Genomic DNA, 16,833 nt, shown 5'->3' on the forward strand with positions numbered 1-16,833 from the left:
ACGTTGATGACACCTTTGTCATCTGGCCACATGGCCAGCCTGCTCTAGACCAATTCCGCGACCACATCAATTCCATACACCCAGCCATCAGATTTACCATGGAGGTCGAAAAAGATGGCAAACTACCCTTTCTGGATGTCTTAATTAAAAGGAGACATGATGGTTCAATGAGCCACTCTGTCTACAGGAAAGCTACCCATACAGATGCTTACTTGAAACCGGATTCCCACCACCATCCATCCCAGAAGAACTGCCTCATCAAGACTCTATACCATAGAGCCCAATGCATTTCCGACCAGGAACACATTACCAGTGAACTCAAGCACGTACACCAGGCTCTCAGGGCTAATGGCTACTCCGACTACACAATCCGCAAAGCCATCACTCCAGTCATGAAGAAGGATCCTCTTGTGGAGCCACTCAAAACCATCACCTTACCCTACATTGCAGGGGTCACTAAAAAGATCTCCAAAATCCTGAATAAACACAAGATCCAGGTCCGATTCAACACAGTACACAAAATCCGTGATTTAGTTCCATCTGTAAAAGATGCTCTTCCAGACATACAGTACCCGGGCGTTTACAAACTAAAGTGCCTCTGTGGTAGTAGCTACATTGGAGAAACCAAAAGACATATCTCGGACCGCATCCGCGAACATAAAGCAGATTTGAAACACGGTAAGACGAACTCCTCGGCCGTGGCAGATCACTGTTACAATTCAGTGGGCTCACATGACATTGACTTCTCCAAGACGGAGGTTCTTTGCAAACCAACTGGCTACCATGAGAGATTCGTTCATGAGGCCATTCACATATACAAGCACAGAGACAATTTCAACCGAGAAGATGGATTCAGGCTTAGTAACCACTGGAAAGATGTGTTAAATCATTTCTGTTCTTAATTAATTGTAATTTTACGATGACCTTCAGACCGCAGCTCTTTCGCCAGCATTGCCTCTTAATACCTCTCACACCACGGTTAATGGTATGGTTTACAACATGGAGTATACTAGGGCTTCGCAGCTGTCTCTCTCCCCCTCCTCTGTTCCGACCATGGACGAACTCGTCCGTCTGAACGGGGCCCGTGGCTATCCGTGGTACGGAAATTTGAGGGTAAGAATCCACCCATTTTTTCGCCATATAGCATTGTGATATATAACGACTTATGGTTGGTAGCTTAGCTGATTGGAGAATATAGAGTTTATTGATAACATGAAGGTAATTTATATTTTAGTTTTTATTGGTTCACTATATAGTACTGTGAATAGCTGAGATGTGTAGTCATTTCTGTGACCAGTCACCAGCAAATCACCCAGTTATTTCAATGCTAAATTCGCCTAGTTATTTCATTGCTAAATTCTCCTGTTTTGATTTGTACTAAGTGCCTCGGTGAATGTGTATGCTCTGACTTCAACGTAACTATTTCTGTAGCAGTTACAAGCGAATGCCTTAATTTAGCTATTTCAATGCTAAATTCTATGCTAATTCCTTTTAACAATGGGTGCCTCTGTGGATGTGTATGCTTTAACTTTTAACATAGCTATTTCTGTGACCAGTCACAAGCTAATCATTCAGCCTTTTCAATGCTAAATTTTATGCTAATTCCTTCGTCAAGGCTCTTTGTTCCTCTCACACAGCTTAAAAGCCGTGATCTGAACGTGGCTCTCTCACTCCAGCGCTGTCCTACCAGACAGTCTCGCTCCCTTCACCTGATGAAGGCCGCTTGTGTTGTGGCCGAAACGTCGTGAGAATATTATTGTGTTATTTTATTTTATCAATTTATTATTTTATTCTCATTCTACGTGACTTTACCGAAAGAACCAAAGAAGATGAATCATTGCAGTCACGAAAGCTTTAAATCGAAATTTATATGACTCAGTTCATAGTGCAGTGCCACCACCAAAGACAAATACAAAGATCCCCCGTATAGCCTTAACATACTGTAGGGACAAGTGCTGTTAGCGAGCACCTATGAAGGCCGGCACGGTACACGAGGGGGTGGGTGGCCAGCAGAACGCCCGACCGCCTTTGTCTCCCCAGTGGCGATGTTTACACACCGCACCGGGTACTCATTTGAGGCTGAGTCGAACTAGGGGAGGCTCAGTCCCGGTTCAGATAATCGTCACTGGTGTTGGCCGTGAGCGGGAATCGAACCTGTGTCACCGGGTTCATAGCGCAGCTTAGCGCTCACCGCTCCACCGCTCCACCACCACCACCCCTACCACCACCCCTACCACCACCCCTACCACCACCCCTACCACCACCCCTACCACCACCCCTACCACCACCCCTACCACCACCCCTACCACCACCCCTACCACCACCCCTACCACCACCCCTACCACCACCCCTACCACCACCCCTACCACCACCCCTACCACCACCCCTACCACCACCCCTACCACCACCCCTACCACCACCACCACCCCCACCCGCGATGCTTTTATGCTGCTGTTTCTTTAGTGATGTTGCACTGCAAGTATTGGGGTTGACTTGGCCCATAATCGCTCTGGGTTCGATAAAACGAGAACTACTTCTTTTTGGGGAAGTCATCGGTGGCTGTCCTATGAATAGGCTCAGCGCTGTTAACGCGAAATGAGCATCAATTCCACAATGCACATTTGAGCATAATTTCCTTTAACTCAACCAAATTCCCCTCTCTATTATTTATGTCATGAGTATGATAAGGTGTCGCTTCAAAATGTCGAACATTACATCGGTGCACATTTAAAAAAAAATCATTTTTAAAAAAATGATGACCGCATCTTGTATTATACATTTTTTTGTGGATTAAGCAAAAAGTAGAAAATATATACTCTTTGGTACTTTCGGTAAAGTCACGTAGGTATAAAATAATACCTACGTGACTTTACCGAAATAACCAAAGAGTATGGATTCCTGCAGTCACGAAAGCTTCAAATAACGTAGAAAATGTCTGTGAAACAGTTTTCCACTGTGGGAAAGTTGGAGTGGCTTTCAATACAAAATAAAAACAACAAAAATTTAAGTGCAAACTGCACAGGATGGATATGAAGCACGTGTCTTTCACCTCCTGCCCTCCGATATTAACACGAGGCTGCAGTGTCTAGAGTGCCTGCTGTAGTCATTCTTTAGAAGCGAGCCCCTGTAGGATACCGCACTTATTAAAATTGGCCAGTGTGTGCGCAATAGTTTGTGCACGTCATCTGGGGGCATATGTTATCACGCACGTTACCACATTTCATCCCCGTGTTATGAGTGTGAATCCCCGTTGGATGCCACACTTATTTATAAATGATTATGTTTGCAAGTGTCTGTGTGTGTTTGTTTAAGGGCAGTGGCTCTGCAGTGGTTATCACACTGTACAAAACATATTAGAGACATGGGTTCAATTCCTCATCACTGATATCATCGGTGTAAAAGTAGCACCTTCACCGCTTGCCACTGATGTTGCTGTCGAGGTCTTTTTTGCGGTCGTGCTGTGCGGCTTTCCGATGGATGTTCGGGTTGTACCGTGCGATGTTTTGGAGCGATGTCCAACGTTCTTGAAGAGACTCACGGCACGGAGAACGAAACGTCATGCCCTAATGCGTGCGGTACAACCCGAAAACACATCGTCGAGCTCGACTTGCCACCGATTGTTATTTTCTGTGGCCATCGAGTGGCAACTGGTGCCTTAAATTGGCCTCGAATCAGCAGCTGTTGCAATGTGTAACCATCGTCAATGATGAAACAAAGGTGGCCGGCCACAGTGTTGACCACACCACTCCTTCTTGTGCCACACTGGCCTTAATATGTGCTTGCTAACATTTGGATTTTAAGGCGGAACAGGGATTGTTGGTTTTGTGTGTGTACAGAGAATGGTGTATTAGTGTTTGGCACATCGCACCATAAATCCCAACCACCTGGGGTACAATTCCTGGCCATAATTCAGAATAAGATCAGCGAATGTAATTTAAACCTGGCCTTTGACTTCCCTTGGTCAACCTAAGATGAGCACTGTGTTGCGAGTGAAAAATTACCACTGGGGGAGGCATTGGTGGTCAGGAGTGAACGATATTGTGCCCAACACCCCTTTGTGTCCGTTCACTTGTGCACATAGCAAAGACACAAGCTAAGCAACATATAAAAGCCACACGCATCCGCCACATTAGGATATTCTTTATAATTGACTCCTGTATGTCCATTTATTTTGTTTGGATGAAATTGCTATATCGTATGGGCTCGTATATAGCAACAGCAGGAGCAAGCAATTATAAACAATTTCAAATGATTATTAAAAGCATTGCCCATCTTTTGAAGCTCTCTGCTCTTTAGTGAGTGTGCATTGGGCATCAATCTCATTATAATTATTACAGACCATGCATCATTTTGAAGATCATTGGCTTCAGTTACCAGGATTGACATTGTTCACTTTATCCCCTGCATGGGCGTCTCTCAATCACGAAACAAGGGGCTCACTTTTATGAAATGCACTCCGCATTGACGTTTTACTCGTTTTCCAGCAGCCTATGTGTAAATGGGAAAAATGAATGGAAATTCGAAATAAGTTAGTCAATTGCTGCTGAAGAACATGAGTTACTTCGTTAATAATTATAAACAGACATATGTCTGTTAAATCCACTGATAGCACGTCATACTTTTTGTTTAATTTGGCTGTGCGGCACTGAGCAGGTTTCACGCAGCCCACAAAGCAGCTCACACAGCCCAGGAAGCCCGCGCAGCCCAGGCGGCCCAAGTAATGCACGTAGCCCAGGTAGCCCAGGCAGCCCAGGCAGCCCACGTAGCCCAGGTAGCCCAGGCAGCCCAGGCAGCCCACGTAGCCCAGGCAGCCCACGTAGCCCAGGCAGCCCACGTAGCCCAGGTAGCCCAGGCAGCCCACGTAGCCCAGGCAGCCCACGTAGCCCAGGCAGCCCACGTAGCCCAGGTAGCCCAGGCAGCCCACGTAGCCCAGGCAGCCCACGTAGCCCAGGCAGCCCAGGTAGCCCAGGCAGCCCACGTAGCCCAGGCAGCCCACGTAGCCCAGGTAGCCCAGGTAGCCCAGGCAGCCCACGTAGCCCAGGCAGCCCACGTAGCCCAGGTAGCCCAGGCAGCCCACATAGCCCAGGCAGCCCACGTAGCCCAGGCAGCCCACGTAGCCCAGGCAGCCCAGGCAGCCCAGGTAGCCCACGTAGCCCAGGTAGCCCAGGTAGCCCACGTAGCCCAAGCAGCCCACGTAGCCCAGGCAGCCCACGTAGCCCAGGCAGCCCAGGTAGCCCAGGTAGCCCAGGCAGCCCAGGCAGCCCACGTAGCCCAGGCAGCCCAGGCAGCCCACGTAGCCCAGGTAGCCCAGGTAGCCCACGTAGCCCAAGCAGCCCACGTAGCCCAGGCAGCCCACGTAGCCCAGGCAGCCCAGGTAGCCCACGTAGCCCAGGTAGCCCAGGTAGCCCAGGCAGCCCAGGCAGCCCACGTAGCCCAGGCAGCCCAGGCAGCCCACGTAGCCCAGGCAGCCCACGTAGCCCAAGCAGCCCACGTAGCCCAGGCAGCCCACGTAGCCCAGGCAGCCCACGTAGCCCAGGTAGCCCAGGCAGCCCAGGCAGCCCACGTAGCCCAGGTAGCCCAGGTAGCCCAGACAGCCCACGTAGCCCAGGTAGCCCAGGCAGCCCACGTAGCCCAGGCAGCCCACGTAGCCCAGGTAGCCCAGGTAGCCCAGGCAGCCCACGTAGCCCAGGCAGCCCACGTAGCCCAGGCAGCCCAGGCAGCCTAGGCAGCTCACGTGGCCCAGGCAGCCCACGTAGCCCAGGCAGCCCACGTAGCCCAGGCAGCCCACGTAGCCCAGGCAGCCCAGGCAGCCCACGTAGCCCAGGTAGCCCAAGCAACCAGGCAGCCCACGCAGCCTAGGCAGCCAAGGTAGCCCAGATAACCCAGACAGCCCATTGCACTAGGAAAGATGAAATGGGTTCAGCTTAGAAAATTCTGCTGGCAAACACTGGTCCAGAATACCCACGGGATGATGGGCCAAAATGTAGTTTTTATTTGCACATGGTAGACAGAATCCTCGTCTCTATATTATTGTATTACCCATAATCCATCATGGGGTGATGCTGCTGTTGTGTAATGGTTAGTACACTGGTCTTGGAAACCAGAGATAGCTGGTTCGACCTCTTGACGTGGCAGTTGAAGCCATGAAGCACATTTCTGAAAAGATGAAGTTTGATACGATATCACATCGTAAAAAAAAAAAATCTGTCGTGGCAACGCTATTGGTTGAGTCAATTGTAAGTCGTCACTCGTTCAGAAAAGTTGAAACTGCAATTCATTCACGCTGCAATAGTTTTTTTTCCTTATAGTACTTAATCGATTGACAATTAGTACTGTATTATGTGAAAAATCCAGCAAAGGTAATTTGAAATAAAATAACCCCAAAAATATGGTATGGCTCAGTCTGAATATGCCCCATGATATGTTTTTTGTAGATACCTCCCATCATTTAAATGGACTTTGGTAGCATGAGCATTGAAAAAATGGTAAAGTTGCAGCCCTGCAATTGCTTGCTCACACCACTGCTGGTGAAAATACCTTCACTGGAGGAAGCTAGACAGCCCCTCTCGAGGGTGTATTTCGCCTACTCTTCCACAGTGGGCAGACACTATGAGAGAGCTGGTGTACCCACACTTTATCCCACCACAAACGATCTGCTGATCGACCAACTATGGTGTACCCATGAATACTGGGTGGATAGAGTTTGGGGGGGGGGGGGGTTAAGAAACTTGCTCATTGCTTCAGCTGCCACGTCATGATATTAAACTCGTCGTTACAAAACAACCACATCCATACAAGTAATGAGCATATGGGTGAAATGTCTTCTGTAAATTAAAGTTCACGAAAAATACTTGCCAAAATTTTACTTAGATATGGGATGTATGCTTTATATTTTCATCATTGTCAACTGGGATGGATATTGCACATCATTCATCCAATGCATCGTTACTTTTCATAATTGTATCCCATTGATGAAACACTTTTTAAATCAAAAGCAAGAGTGCTAAATAGATGCTCAACAATATAAATAGGCAACATTTTTTTAAATATATAATCTGTCTTTGTTGAAACCTTACGATGCATTTTATTTGCATATTTGCTGTACTCCAGCAAAAAACATGATTTTACTTACTTAGCATTTCTAATATAGAAGTAGCAATGCAAAAGCAAGCAACATTTTACAGAAAAACAGCTGAATGAGTGGAAAGCTGGTCATAGTAGACACACCTACAATGGATAAATGAGGAACGGAAATAAAGTGAAACGCACGTATGGAATGAAATAAACAAATCCTTATATATTTTTTTTTTATGAAAGCTGCTCCTTGTGGCAGGATGTGATCAGCAACCCTTATCAAAACGTATCGAGAGACAACAACAACAACACATTGTTTGCCTTCCACATTCTGCTCTTTTGCCATGCGAATATTTGTAGGTGAGCATGTACGTGTGTGTGTGTGTGTGCACGCGTTGTGGAGCGGTGTCGCAGGAAGGGAAGGTGTGGTGTGTGACCAGGCGGCCTTAATAGGTGCTCACTCATAATACTTGCTCTTACAATCCGCATGACTATATAGTCAATCTTTTTATTTTTATTTTTTTTATGCGCACGGCGATATGGTTCATGCACTGCTCTATAAACCAGTCAACCTCAGCTGGATTCCCAGCCGTCACTAACATCGTTGGAGAGTTGTATCTGAACACGTGCTGAGTCTGTTGCTGGGTTGGTACTGGGCACTTATTTTGCCATGGGCAGCTCGTGTAGACAACAACATTGTTTGTCAATACATCGTGTTGTTCGTTTATATCATGGACACAAGCAGGTTCGTGTGAATCGTGTGAAGTTGTTAATGGACTGACTTTCCCCCAACTTTGTCTCACTTTTAAATACACTCTAAAATGACACATTCACTTTTACTTTACCAATGACCCTGAATCAAACCTTTCACGTATTCACAACATGTAGCAACACAGTAATGCTGTTTGGCTGACGTAAGGCACATCTCAGTTAAGGTAATTGATTTAACCTCACATACGCATTGCTTGTTTGCAGCAATACAAGGGCAGTAATCCATAAAGCCATTCTATTTAAATAATGGGATCTTTTGAATTTCATGTAACAGTCCTTTAATGCACATTCTACATAATTTACTCCACCAGGCACTGCGTTAAGGTAGGAAAATGTTCAAACTATAGCAGGCAATATTTAACAGTGAATGCAAAATAGTGAATTGATTTTACAAACAAGTCTTTTATACATATATATAAACAACTATGCAAACGTATATAACATTTGTATCTAAAAGCATCCAAATAATAGTCAACATATTTTTAGGATAAGATAAATAAAGTCTGTGCAAACTGAAACTTATTACAATGTTTTATTTAAATACACCTAAAATATCAAATTATATATAATGGTATCAACATTGCGTAACATTGGTGCTTAAAAATTAACTCACGCGAACATCGCATCAATCTATGACAAAGTTTCTATGAAAACGTTTGGAAAAATGGCAAAAATGAAACATCCACATATACAATTGAAGTGTCGTGTCCTCATAATGGCCTAAGTGGTCATCATTGAATCAACATTAACCTAAGGTGGGGGACAGCACTGGGGACTCTGAGCCTGTGGCGTTACATTTTACATTCCTAGGGGGGAAATATATCCACAGGACAACTCCTTTGCTTTCCTACAATACGGTTTCATCACAATGCAGTGTTGCGATAATATACTATAATTGGTATCAAACGGGTGCGCATATGATATGGTAATATATGCAAATTCAGAGGTCAGTGTGAGTTTGGAGAAGAGGTTTCGCAAAAAAAATGTTTGAGACGTGAACGGGAGAGATGGAGACAGTGCAGCGCGGTTGGGGGAAAAATTCGTTCGGGAGCGAATGGAGAAATGAATTTGCTTGGCAAACCCATGGGCATCTCGAATGAAATGAAATGAGCGATGATGTCGTGAAGAGCCCATGAGATGGATGGTGGGAAAGTTACATAAGTGAACGACTTGTGCCAAGAGTCCATTACAGCAACACGCAGCACCAGGGGCACCTTACATTCACTGCCTCTGTGGCACCGACAGAGTGAACTTTATTATTAGAATGATCATAGCCTTGTCGCATGGGTGACATGCATTTATCTCTTTTAGTTGTTCCTTAAAGACAGGTTCACTTAATTACATTGATATACATTTTGATTTAAAGCTTTCGTGACTGCAGTAATTCATATTCTTAGCTCTTTCGGTAAAGTCACGTTGAAGGGAAACAATAAAATAATAAAATATATATAAAACAATAAAAATTCTCACGACGTTTCGACCATAACACAAACGGTCGTCATCAGGTGTGTCGGTTCGCATTAATTTATTTTTAAACAGTGCATTTATTTATTTATAAAAAACGTCAGCGCCACGCACAGCGATTTGGCAGTTTATTTAGAAGGACTAGTCCATCTATGTTCTGAAAAGAGGAGGGGGGAGACGACAAATTAATGTATGCTGTCTGAAAGCCACTTTAAGCGTGAACAATCAATTAAGACCTGAAATGGTTTATCAAATCTTTCCAATGATTGCTAAGCCAGAATCCATCTTCTCGGTTGAAATTGTCTCTGTGCTTGTATATGTGGATAGCCTCATGAACGAATCTCTCATGGTAGCTAGATGGCTTACAAAGAACCTCTGTCTTGGAAAAGTCAATGACTTTTCCAAGACAGAGGTTCAGAGCATAGATGGACTAGTCCTTCTAAATAAACTGCCAAATCGCTGCGCGTGGCGCTGACGTTTTTTTTATAAATAAATACACCGTTTTAAAATAAATAAATTAATGCAAACCGACACACCTGATGACGACCGTTTGTGCTATGGTCGAAACGTCGTGAGAATTTTTATTGTTTTATATATATTTTATTATTTTATTGTTTCCCTTCAACGTGACTTTACCGAAAGAGCTAAGAATACATTGATATAGTTCCAGGGGTGCAGCCACTATATGTGTTATGGGTTTCTGACCTATTCTCCATTGAACAAGGTGATATAAATGTTGACAATTATACTGTGAGGATGTAGTTGCAAAAAAGCCTTTTGGTGTAGAGAGGGAACTAGAAATGGATTGGCAGCCGAAGGAGGGAACACACCAGAGAGGATGTTCAACGCAGTATGAATATCTCCAATTATCACCAGGAACCTCGAACTTCCAATTAGCACGATTGGCTACGTACGGTGCGAAAGAAGCTCAACATACATACATACGAACCAGTGGGACACTTCTGGCTGTGTCCCTGCACCGTGATTCCTCGTTCTAACGCGGTGGATGCGTTGCTGAAAAGTGCTGCGTTAAGCGAAAAACACGTTCAGCTAAAAACATTTCCCCATACGATATAATGGAACGATAAAGTTTGTGTGACAAGGTACAATGCACGCATGCGCAATTAGATGGTGGGACAAAGAACTGAGATTAGGGTGCGCTGACGCGTACAATTATTATTCCTCGTACAGTTATTATAACGGTGTTCATTTTCCTCGCTATAACGGTGCTCATTTATCTTGTTATAACTGCGCTCTTTTCTCATTAATAACGGCGCGCGTTCCGCGTTGTGAAGAAAGTGTTCCCGAATGGCAAAACTGCGTGATCGCGAAAACACATCGTGTGCACACACGTTGAGTGGGAACTTGCCGTTGCCAGGAGTGAATGATTCATCATTCCACAATCACATGGAGCCATTGTTAATTGTATAACGAGTTTATTTGTTTAACCATGTGAGAACTCACACACAACCGCTGCAGTTTGGAATTCATTTAAGAACGGTGTTGTTTTTAATATAATATTGTTTATTCTTATTAATCTAGTTTAAAGGGATAAACTGCAATTAGACAGATGCCTTGCCTGAGTGTGGAGATTACCCACAAACTTAATACAGACGTTAGTTTGAATCAATTGGCTTACAGGACAACATATACAGTGAGGGAAAAAATTATTTGATCCCCTGCTGATTTTGTACTTTGCCCACTGACAAAGAAATGATCAGTCTATAATTTTAATGGTAGGTTTATTTGAACAGTGAGAGACAGAATAACAAAAAAATCCAGAAAACGCATGTCAAAAATGTTATAAATTGATTTGCATTTTAATGAGGGAAATAAGTATTTGACCCCTCTGCAAAACAGGACGTAGTTCTTGGTGGCAAAACCCTTGTTGGCAATCACAGAGGTCAGACATTTATTGTAGTTGGCCACCAGGTTTGCACACATATCAGGAGAGATTTTGTCCAACTCCTCTTTGCAGATCTTCTCCAAGTCATTAAGGTTTCGAGGCTGACGTTTGGCAACTCGAACCTTCAGCTCCCTCCCGGGATTTTCTATGGGATTAAGGTCTGGAGACTGGCTAGGCCACTCAAGGAGCTTAATGTGCTTCTTCTTGAGCCACTCCTTTGTTGCCTTGGCCGTGTGTTTGGGTCATTGTCATGCTGGAATACCCATCCACCACCCATTTTCAATGCCCTGGCTGAGGGAAGGAGGTTCTCACCCAATATTTGACGGTACATGGCCCCGTCCATAGTCCCTTTGATGCAGTGAAGTTGTCCTGTATCCTTAGCAGAAAAACACCCCCAAAGCATAATGTTTCCACCTCCACGTTTGACGGTGGGGATGGTGTTCTTGGGGTCATAGGCAGCATTCCTCCTCCTCCAAACATGGCGAGTTGAGTTGATGCCAAAAAGCTCAATTTTGGTCTCATCTGACCACAACACTTTCACCCAGTTGTACTCTGAATCATTCAGATGTTCATTGGCAAACTTCAGACGGGCATGTATATGTGCTTTTTTGAGCAGGGGGACCTTGCGGGCGCTGCAGGATTTCAGTCCTTCACGGCGTAGTGTGTTACCAATCGTTTTATTAGTGACTATGGTCCCAGCTGCCTTCAGATCATTGACAAGATCCTCCCGTGTAGTTCTGGGCTGATTCCTCACCGTTCTCATGATCATTGCAACTCCACGACGTGAGATCTTGCATGGAGCCCCAGGCCGAGGGAGATTGACAGTTCTTTTGTGTTTCTTCCATTTGCGAATAATTGCACCAACTGTTGTCACGTTCTCACCAAGCTGCTTGGCAATGGTCTTGTAGCCCATTCCAGCCTTGTGTAGGTCTACAATCTTGTCCCTGACATCCTTGGAGAGCTCTTTGGTCTTGGCCATGGTGGAGAGTTTGGAATTTGATTGATTGATTGCTTCTGTGGACAGGTGTCTTTTATACAGGTAACAAGCTGAGATTAGGAGCACTCCCTTTAAGAGTGTGCTCCTAATCTCATCTCGTTACCTGTATAAAAGACACCTGAGAGCCAGAAATCGTTCTGATTGAGAGGGGGTCAAATACTTATTTCCCTCATTAAAATGCAAATAAATTTATAACATTTTTGACATGCGTTTTTCTGGATTTGTTTGTTGTTATTCTGTCTCTCACTGTTCAAATAAACCTACCATTAAAATTACAGACTGACCATTTCTTTGTCAGTGGGCAAACGTACAAAATCAGCAGGGGATCAAATACTTTTTTCCCTCACTGTATATTGTGTTGCGAATATATAGGCAGGCATCTGCGTTCATCAAGTGAAGTTGCAATTTTTGGGGCATGTCAACTGAATATTTAAGTTGCAATTGGTATATATATAGGACGTATATATATAGCTGGATAATCAGTATTACAGTGGAGAGCTCACCATGTTATGAACCTTGCAAACAAAGTTTGAGACTGGCTCCCTCCCATCGCTGACCTGTACACTGACCAGCATTGTTCAAGAATGGTAAAAACAAATAAACATCGTCTCACTCACAGCGAATGGAGCGGCGGAGAGAACTTCACCCAGCGGTAACTTGACACAATGGGTCCGTACGCGTTTGACGTTAATGTAGCTACGAGCACACCTCTCGACATGTAGAAGGCGAGGGAGGTTTAACTTTGGCCACCCAGATATATCACCAAACGACTTCAAACATGTACCCGAATCAAGCAATCTCCCATTAAATTGCTAATGCACAAAATCCATATTAAATCCATTTGAACACACAGTCATCTATTCTAGGAAGGCTGCACACCGCCGTGAATGAGATGCAGGCATGTGGCTATTTTATGTTTAATCCAGGGTAATAACCGTGAGAGGAATTCATGCTGCCACTCACCATTGTTGTAATCCTCTGTGTGCAGACGTGGTACAGTTTGCACAAAACTTTCCCCAGCCTACCATCGCAGGGCACTTTCCAGAGAAAGCGAAAGGGGCTTTTGACACACCAATAAATAATTAAAAATGTCCCCTGTCGTTTCGAATCGCACCGATAATTGGTGGCACATCTGACAAGCTTCCGTGCAGCGCAAATGAATGCCGCTTTGTGCGCGGAGCAATTCCGTGACCCCAGCCATTCGTGTGCATAGCCGTAAAAAATACGGTTTTGGAGTGGTTTAGGGGAGATGCTGTATATCTTTTTTAATTCAAGGCAGGAATTTAGCACTTCAGGACAACGTGCATGTCATTTGCCACTCTTACAATAACGGCGATTGTATTTCATTGCTTGCTGTTATTGCCTTCCGGCCTGGTATCGCCTGCTGCAGAGTGGCCCCGTAATTTCTAAAACCCGGTTAGCGGGTTGAACCCAGCTCATCACTTCCTTTCTAATAACTTTGTGTTGTTATTGTTTCCTTACTTTCAAACTTTGCGACTTTGCCATATTCTCTCTTAACGCATTTCCATCATTAGGTGGACACGACAATACGGTGCGCTGGTATCGCTTCCAAGCACATGTACGCTCGCTTAGCTTGTGCCTACATGTGCCACGGAATTTAACCTCGGAGGCGCTCCGTCTCCTGTGTAAGTAGTACAATGATTGTTCACCTTGCCACGTTTACTTTTTATTTTCACAAGATCAGAACTTTTCTTACAAAGACACACACAATCGCACGCTCACTTGTCCTGTCATTACATTCAAGGGGCTTTAAGCGAATCTTCTCTCTTTGCTGCTAATCTGAAGAAAGTGAGCAAAAAAAAAGTTATTATCTTTACCGTGAATTGTACAAGCAGCAAAATAAATGGATTCTCTGTCTAATGAACAGCTTAGGGTGGAACTGCTTGGAGCTCAACAGGAATCGATCTTTTGTATCAACGTAACTCGATTGTTCAGATAAGTGTTACATTGCCAGTTTGAGTGTAGGTGCATATGTGTGTGTCACGGAGTCCGGCAAAAACAACCCTCTACCTCCTTGTGGTGCCGGACGGCGACGCTGTGGTGAGCAGTGCGGTGGGGGGAGGGCCAATTTTGGTTGGCCCTTCCCTTCATGGCGTTTGTAACCACCACAGCGGCCAAATGGGGGCTCTGGACGGGTGCGAGGGGCTGGTAACCCCTCCACCTTCAATTAACTACCACTAAACTACGAGTAAAAAAATGTATTAAGTTTGTGTCGGAGGCCCCGGGGGGACAGGCGTCTATGACGTCACCTGGACAACCCCATTTGGCGGAGCCAGGAGACTGAATCCTTACCCTCGGGGCTCCTCCAGAAATCACAAAAAAACCACTACGGATGGCCACGTGGAATGTTCGAACGCTCACTGCGGAGGAGAGGCTGCCACTCCTCTGTCAGGAGCTGGACCGGTACCACCTGGATCTCTGTGGTATTCAGGAGGCCACTATGAGGGGTGGACAGTCATCTACTCGGGGCAGGAGACTGTCAAACAACAGGGAGTGGCTCTTCTTCTGAATAAAATGATGAAGGGGGCGTGGAAGCGTGGCGGTGAGGTGTGGGAGGCTGTAAGCCCCAGGCTACTTTGGGCTCGCCTTCCCATCAACCAGAAGCGAGGAGTGGTGGTCATGGTTACTTATGCCCCCACCGAAGACGAACATCCGTGTAGGGATGCAAGCAAGGCCAATGAGTCAGATGCCTTCTATGACCTCCTGTCACAGGTGCTGGCTAAAGTTGCCCCTCGGGATAGAGTTTTCTGGTTGGGTGACTTTAATGCCCGAGTTGGTCATGATGCTAGCACCTGGTCTGGAGAGATTGGAAGACATGGGCCAGATCAGCTCAATAATAACGGTAGGAGGCTGCTATATTTTTATGCAGCCCATGGGCTTGTAATTACCAACACGCTGTTCCATATAAGGTGCATCCACACAACATCATGGATGCATGCCGGGTCCAAGCAAAACACATCTGCTGGACTACATTGTGACAGAACAGCGGATGCGGGCCCATGTCCTTGACACCAGAACCTACCGTGGAGCTGATCTGCCCACTGACCATTCATACACTCCGGTGGTGGGTGTACACTCAGGACCCCATTCAAATCCATAGTTGCATGGTCTCAGCTAGCTGATGAAAGTTGCAAGCGAAAATTGAATCATCGCTTGCGGCTGTGGTTGGCTTTCTCCCCCACTCCTCCTGATGTCGAGGGGAAATGGGCGAGGTTTAGGACTGTGGCTCATGCAGCTGCAATGGCTGCTTTGCGTACATGGTCCAGACCTCCCCAGAGACCCTGGCTGACAGAGGAGGTGTTCAGGCTGGCTGAGAAAAAGCAACAGGCCCACTCTCATCATCGACAGCATCCCACATCAGAGAATGAGGAGGCTTACCGCAGCCTTCGCTCGGAGGTTCGGAGAGCCATGAGGCACTGCAAGGATGGTTGGTGGACACGGGTTGCTGAGGAGATGGAGTCTGCCTCAATGGCCCGCGATCACAAATCACTCTTTAACTCTATTAGACCTCCCCAAAGACTCTGGCTGACAGAGGCGGTGTTCAGGCTGGCTGAGAAAAAGCAACAGGCCCACTCTCATCATCGACAGCATCCCACATCAGAGAATGAGGAGGCTTACCGCAGCCTTCGCTCGGAAGTTCGGAGAGCCATGAGGCACTGCAAGGATGGTTGGTGGTCACGGGTTGCTGAGGAGATGGAGTCTGCCTCAATGGCCCGCGATCACAAATCGCTCTTTAACTCTATCAAAAAAGTTGCCTGCAATGCAACACCTATTACCAAATTTCGGGAAAATAACGGTGATCCAATCTCCGACCCTCAGGAACATATTTGCAGATTTGCTGAGCATTTCTGTGAGATCCTGGGGGAGTGGAAATACCTCAGCCTAGAAAACAGTGGGAAAAAGGGGGGATGACCCCACTGAGGCTGCGGTGCCTCAAATATTGGAAGAAGAAGTCTGGTCAAGGCCTATGCTACCATCAGTAGGCCTGGGCTATGGGTTGTTCTTCATGCTTTCAGAGTCCCTGACCCACTGCTCACGATCATTAAGAACCTTCATGATGGTGAGCGGGCCCAGGTAAAACTACATAGCTGGGAGTCGGAGCCATTCCCTGTTGACTTTGGGGTGCGACAGGGATGTCCTCTGGCTCCCACATTATTTAACATCTATTTCGACCACGTAGTTCGTGAAGCCTTCAATAGCTGAACCGGAGGATTTTCCATCCGGTACAGATATAATGGGAGGCTGATCAATGCCCGCGTGCGGTCAAGGGATGGCTCCCTATTGCTCAACCATGTTATATATGAATCCATTGGCGGCAGCCCGGGTCACCGCAAAATATTGGTGGGCCGGGCATAGTTCAAGGTTTTTTTTCTGGGAGCATCGCTGGTACTATCACCCTGTCCTGCCGGAGGGCGACACTGGGAGCGATGATGACGACGATGTTGATCCCGCCAGCACGACCATGACCGCCGGCCGTACCAAGAGAGCGCCCGGTGCGCCATTGCCTCCAAGTGGTCTCGCTCACAAAGACAAGGGGGTGGCCGCCCCCGTAAGAAGCAGAACGTGCTGGGGAATGACCAGACCAGCATCCTGATGTACT

At 46.1% G+C, this 16,833-nt stretch overlaps 1 protein-coding gene across 1 annotated transcript; it reads right to left on the reverse strand.

Annotated features, from left to right (window-relative positions):
- Positions 1–2,963: 2,963 nt before the first annotated feature.
- On the reverse strand, positions 2,964–7,563 carry LOC116949473 (uncharacterized). The gene is made up of 2 exons (XM_076071972.1): positions 7,555–7,563; positions 2,964–5,855 (listed from the first exon to the last, which is right to left on the reverse strand). The coding sequence occupies exons 1-2, from the start codon at positions 7,561–7,563 to the stop codon at positions 4,614–4,616; spliced, it is 1,251 nt and encodes a 416-aa protein (XP_075928087.1). The 3' UTR covers positions 2,964–4,613.
- Between the last annotated feature and the right edge of the window lie 9,270 nt (positions 7,564–16,833).

This window comes from Petromyzon marinus, chromosome 36, assembly GCF_048934315.1.
Source record: "Petromyzon marinus isolate PM22_M1 ecotype Great Lakes invasive population chromosome 36, UKy_Petmar_22M1.pri1.0, whole genome shotgun sequence".
NCBI classification, from domain to species: domain Eukaryota; kingdom Metazoa; phylum Chordata; class Hyperoartia; order Petromyzontiformes; family Petromyzontidae; genus Petromyzon; species Petromyzon marinus.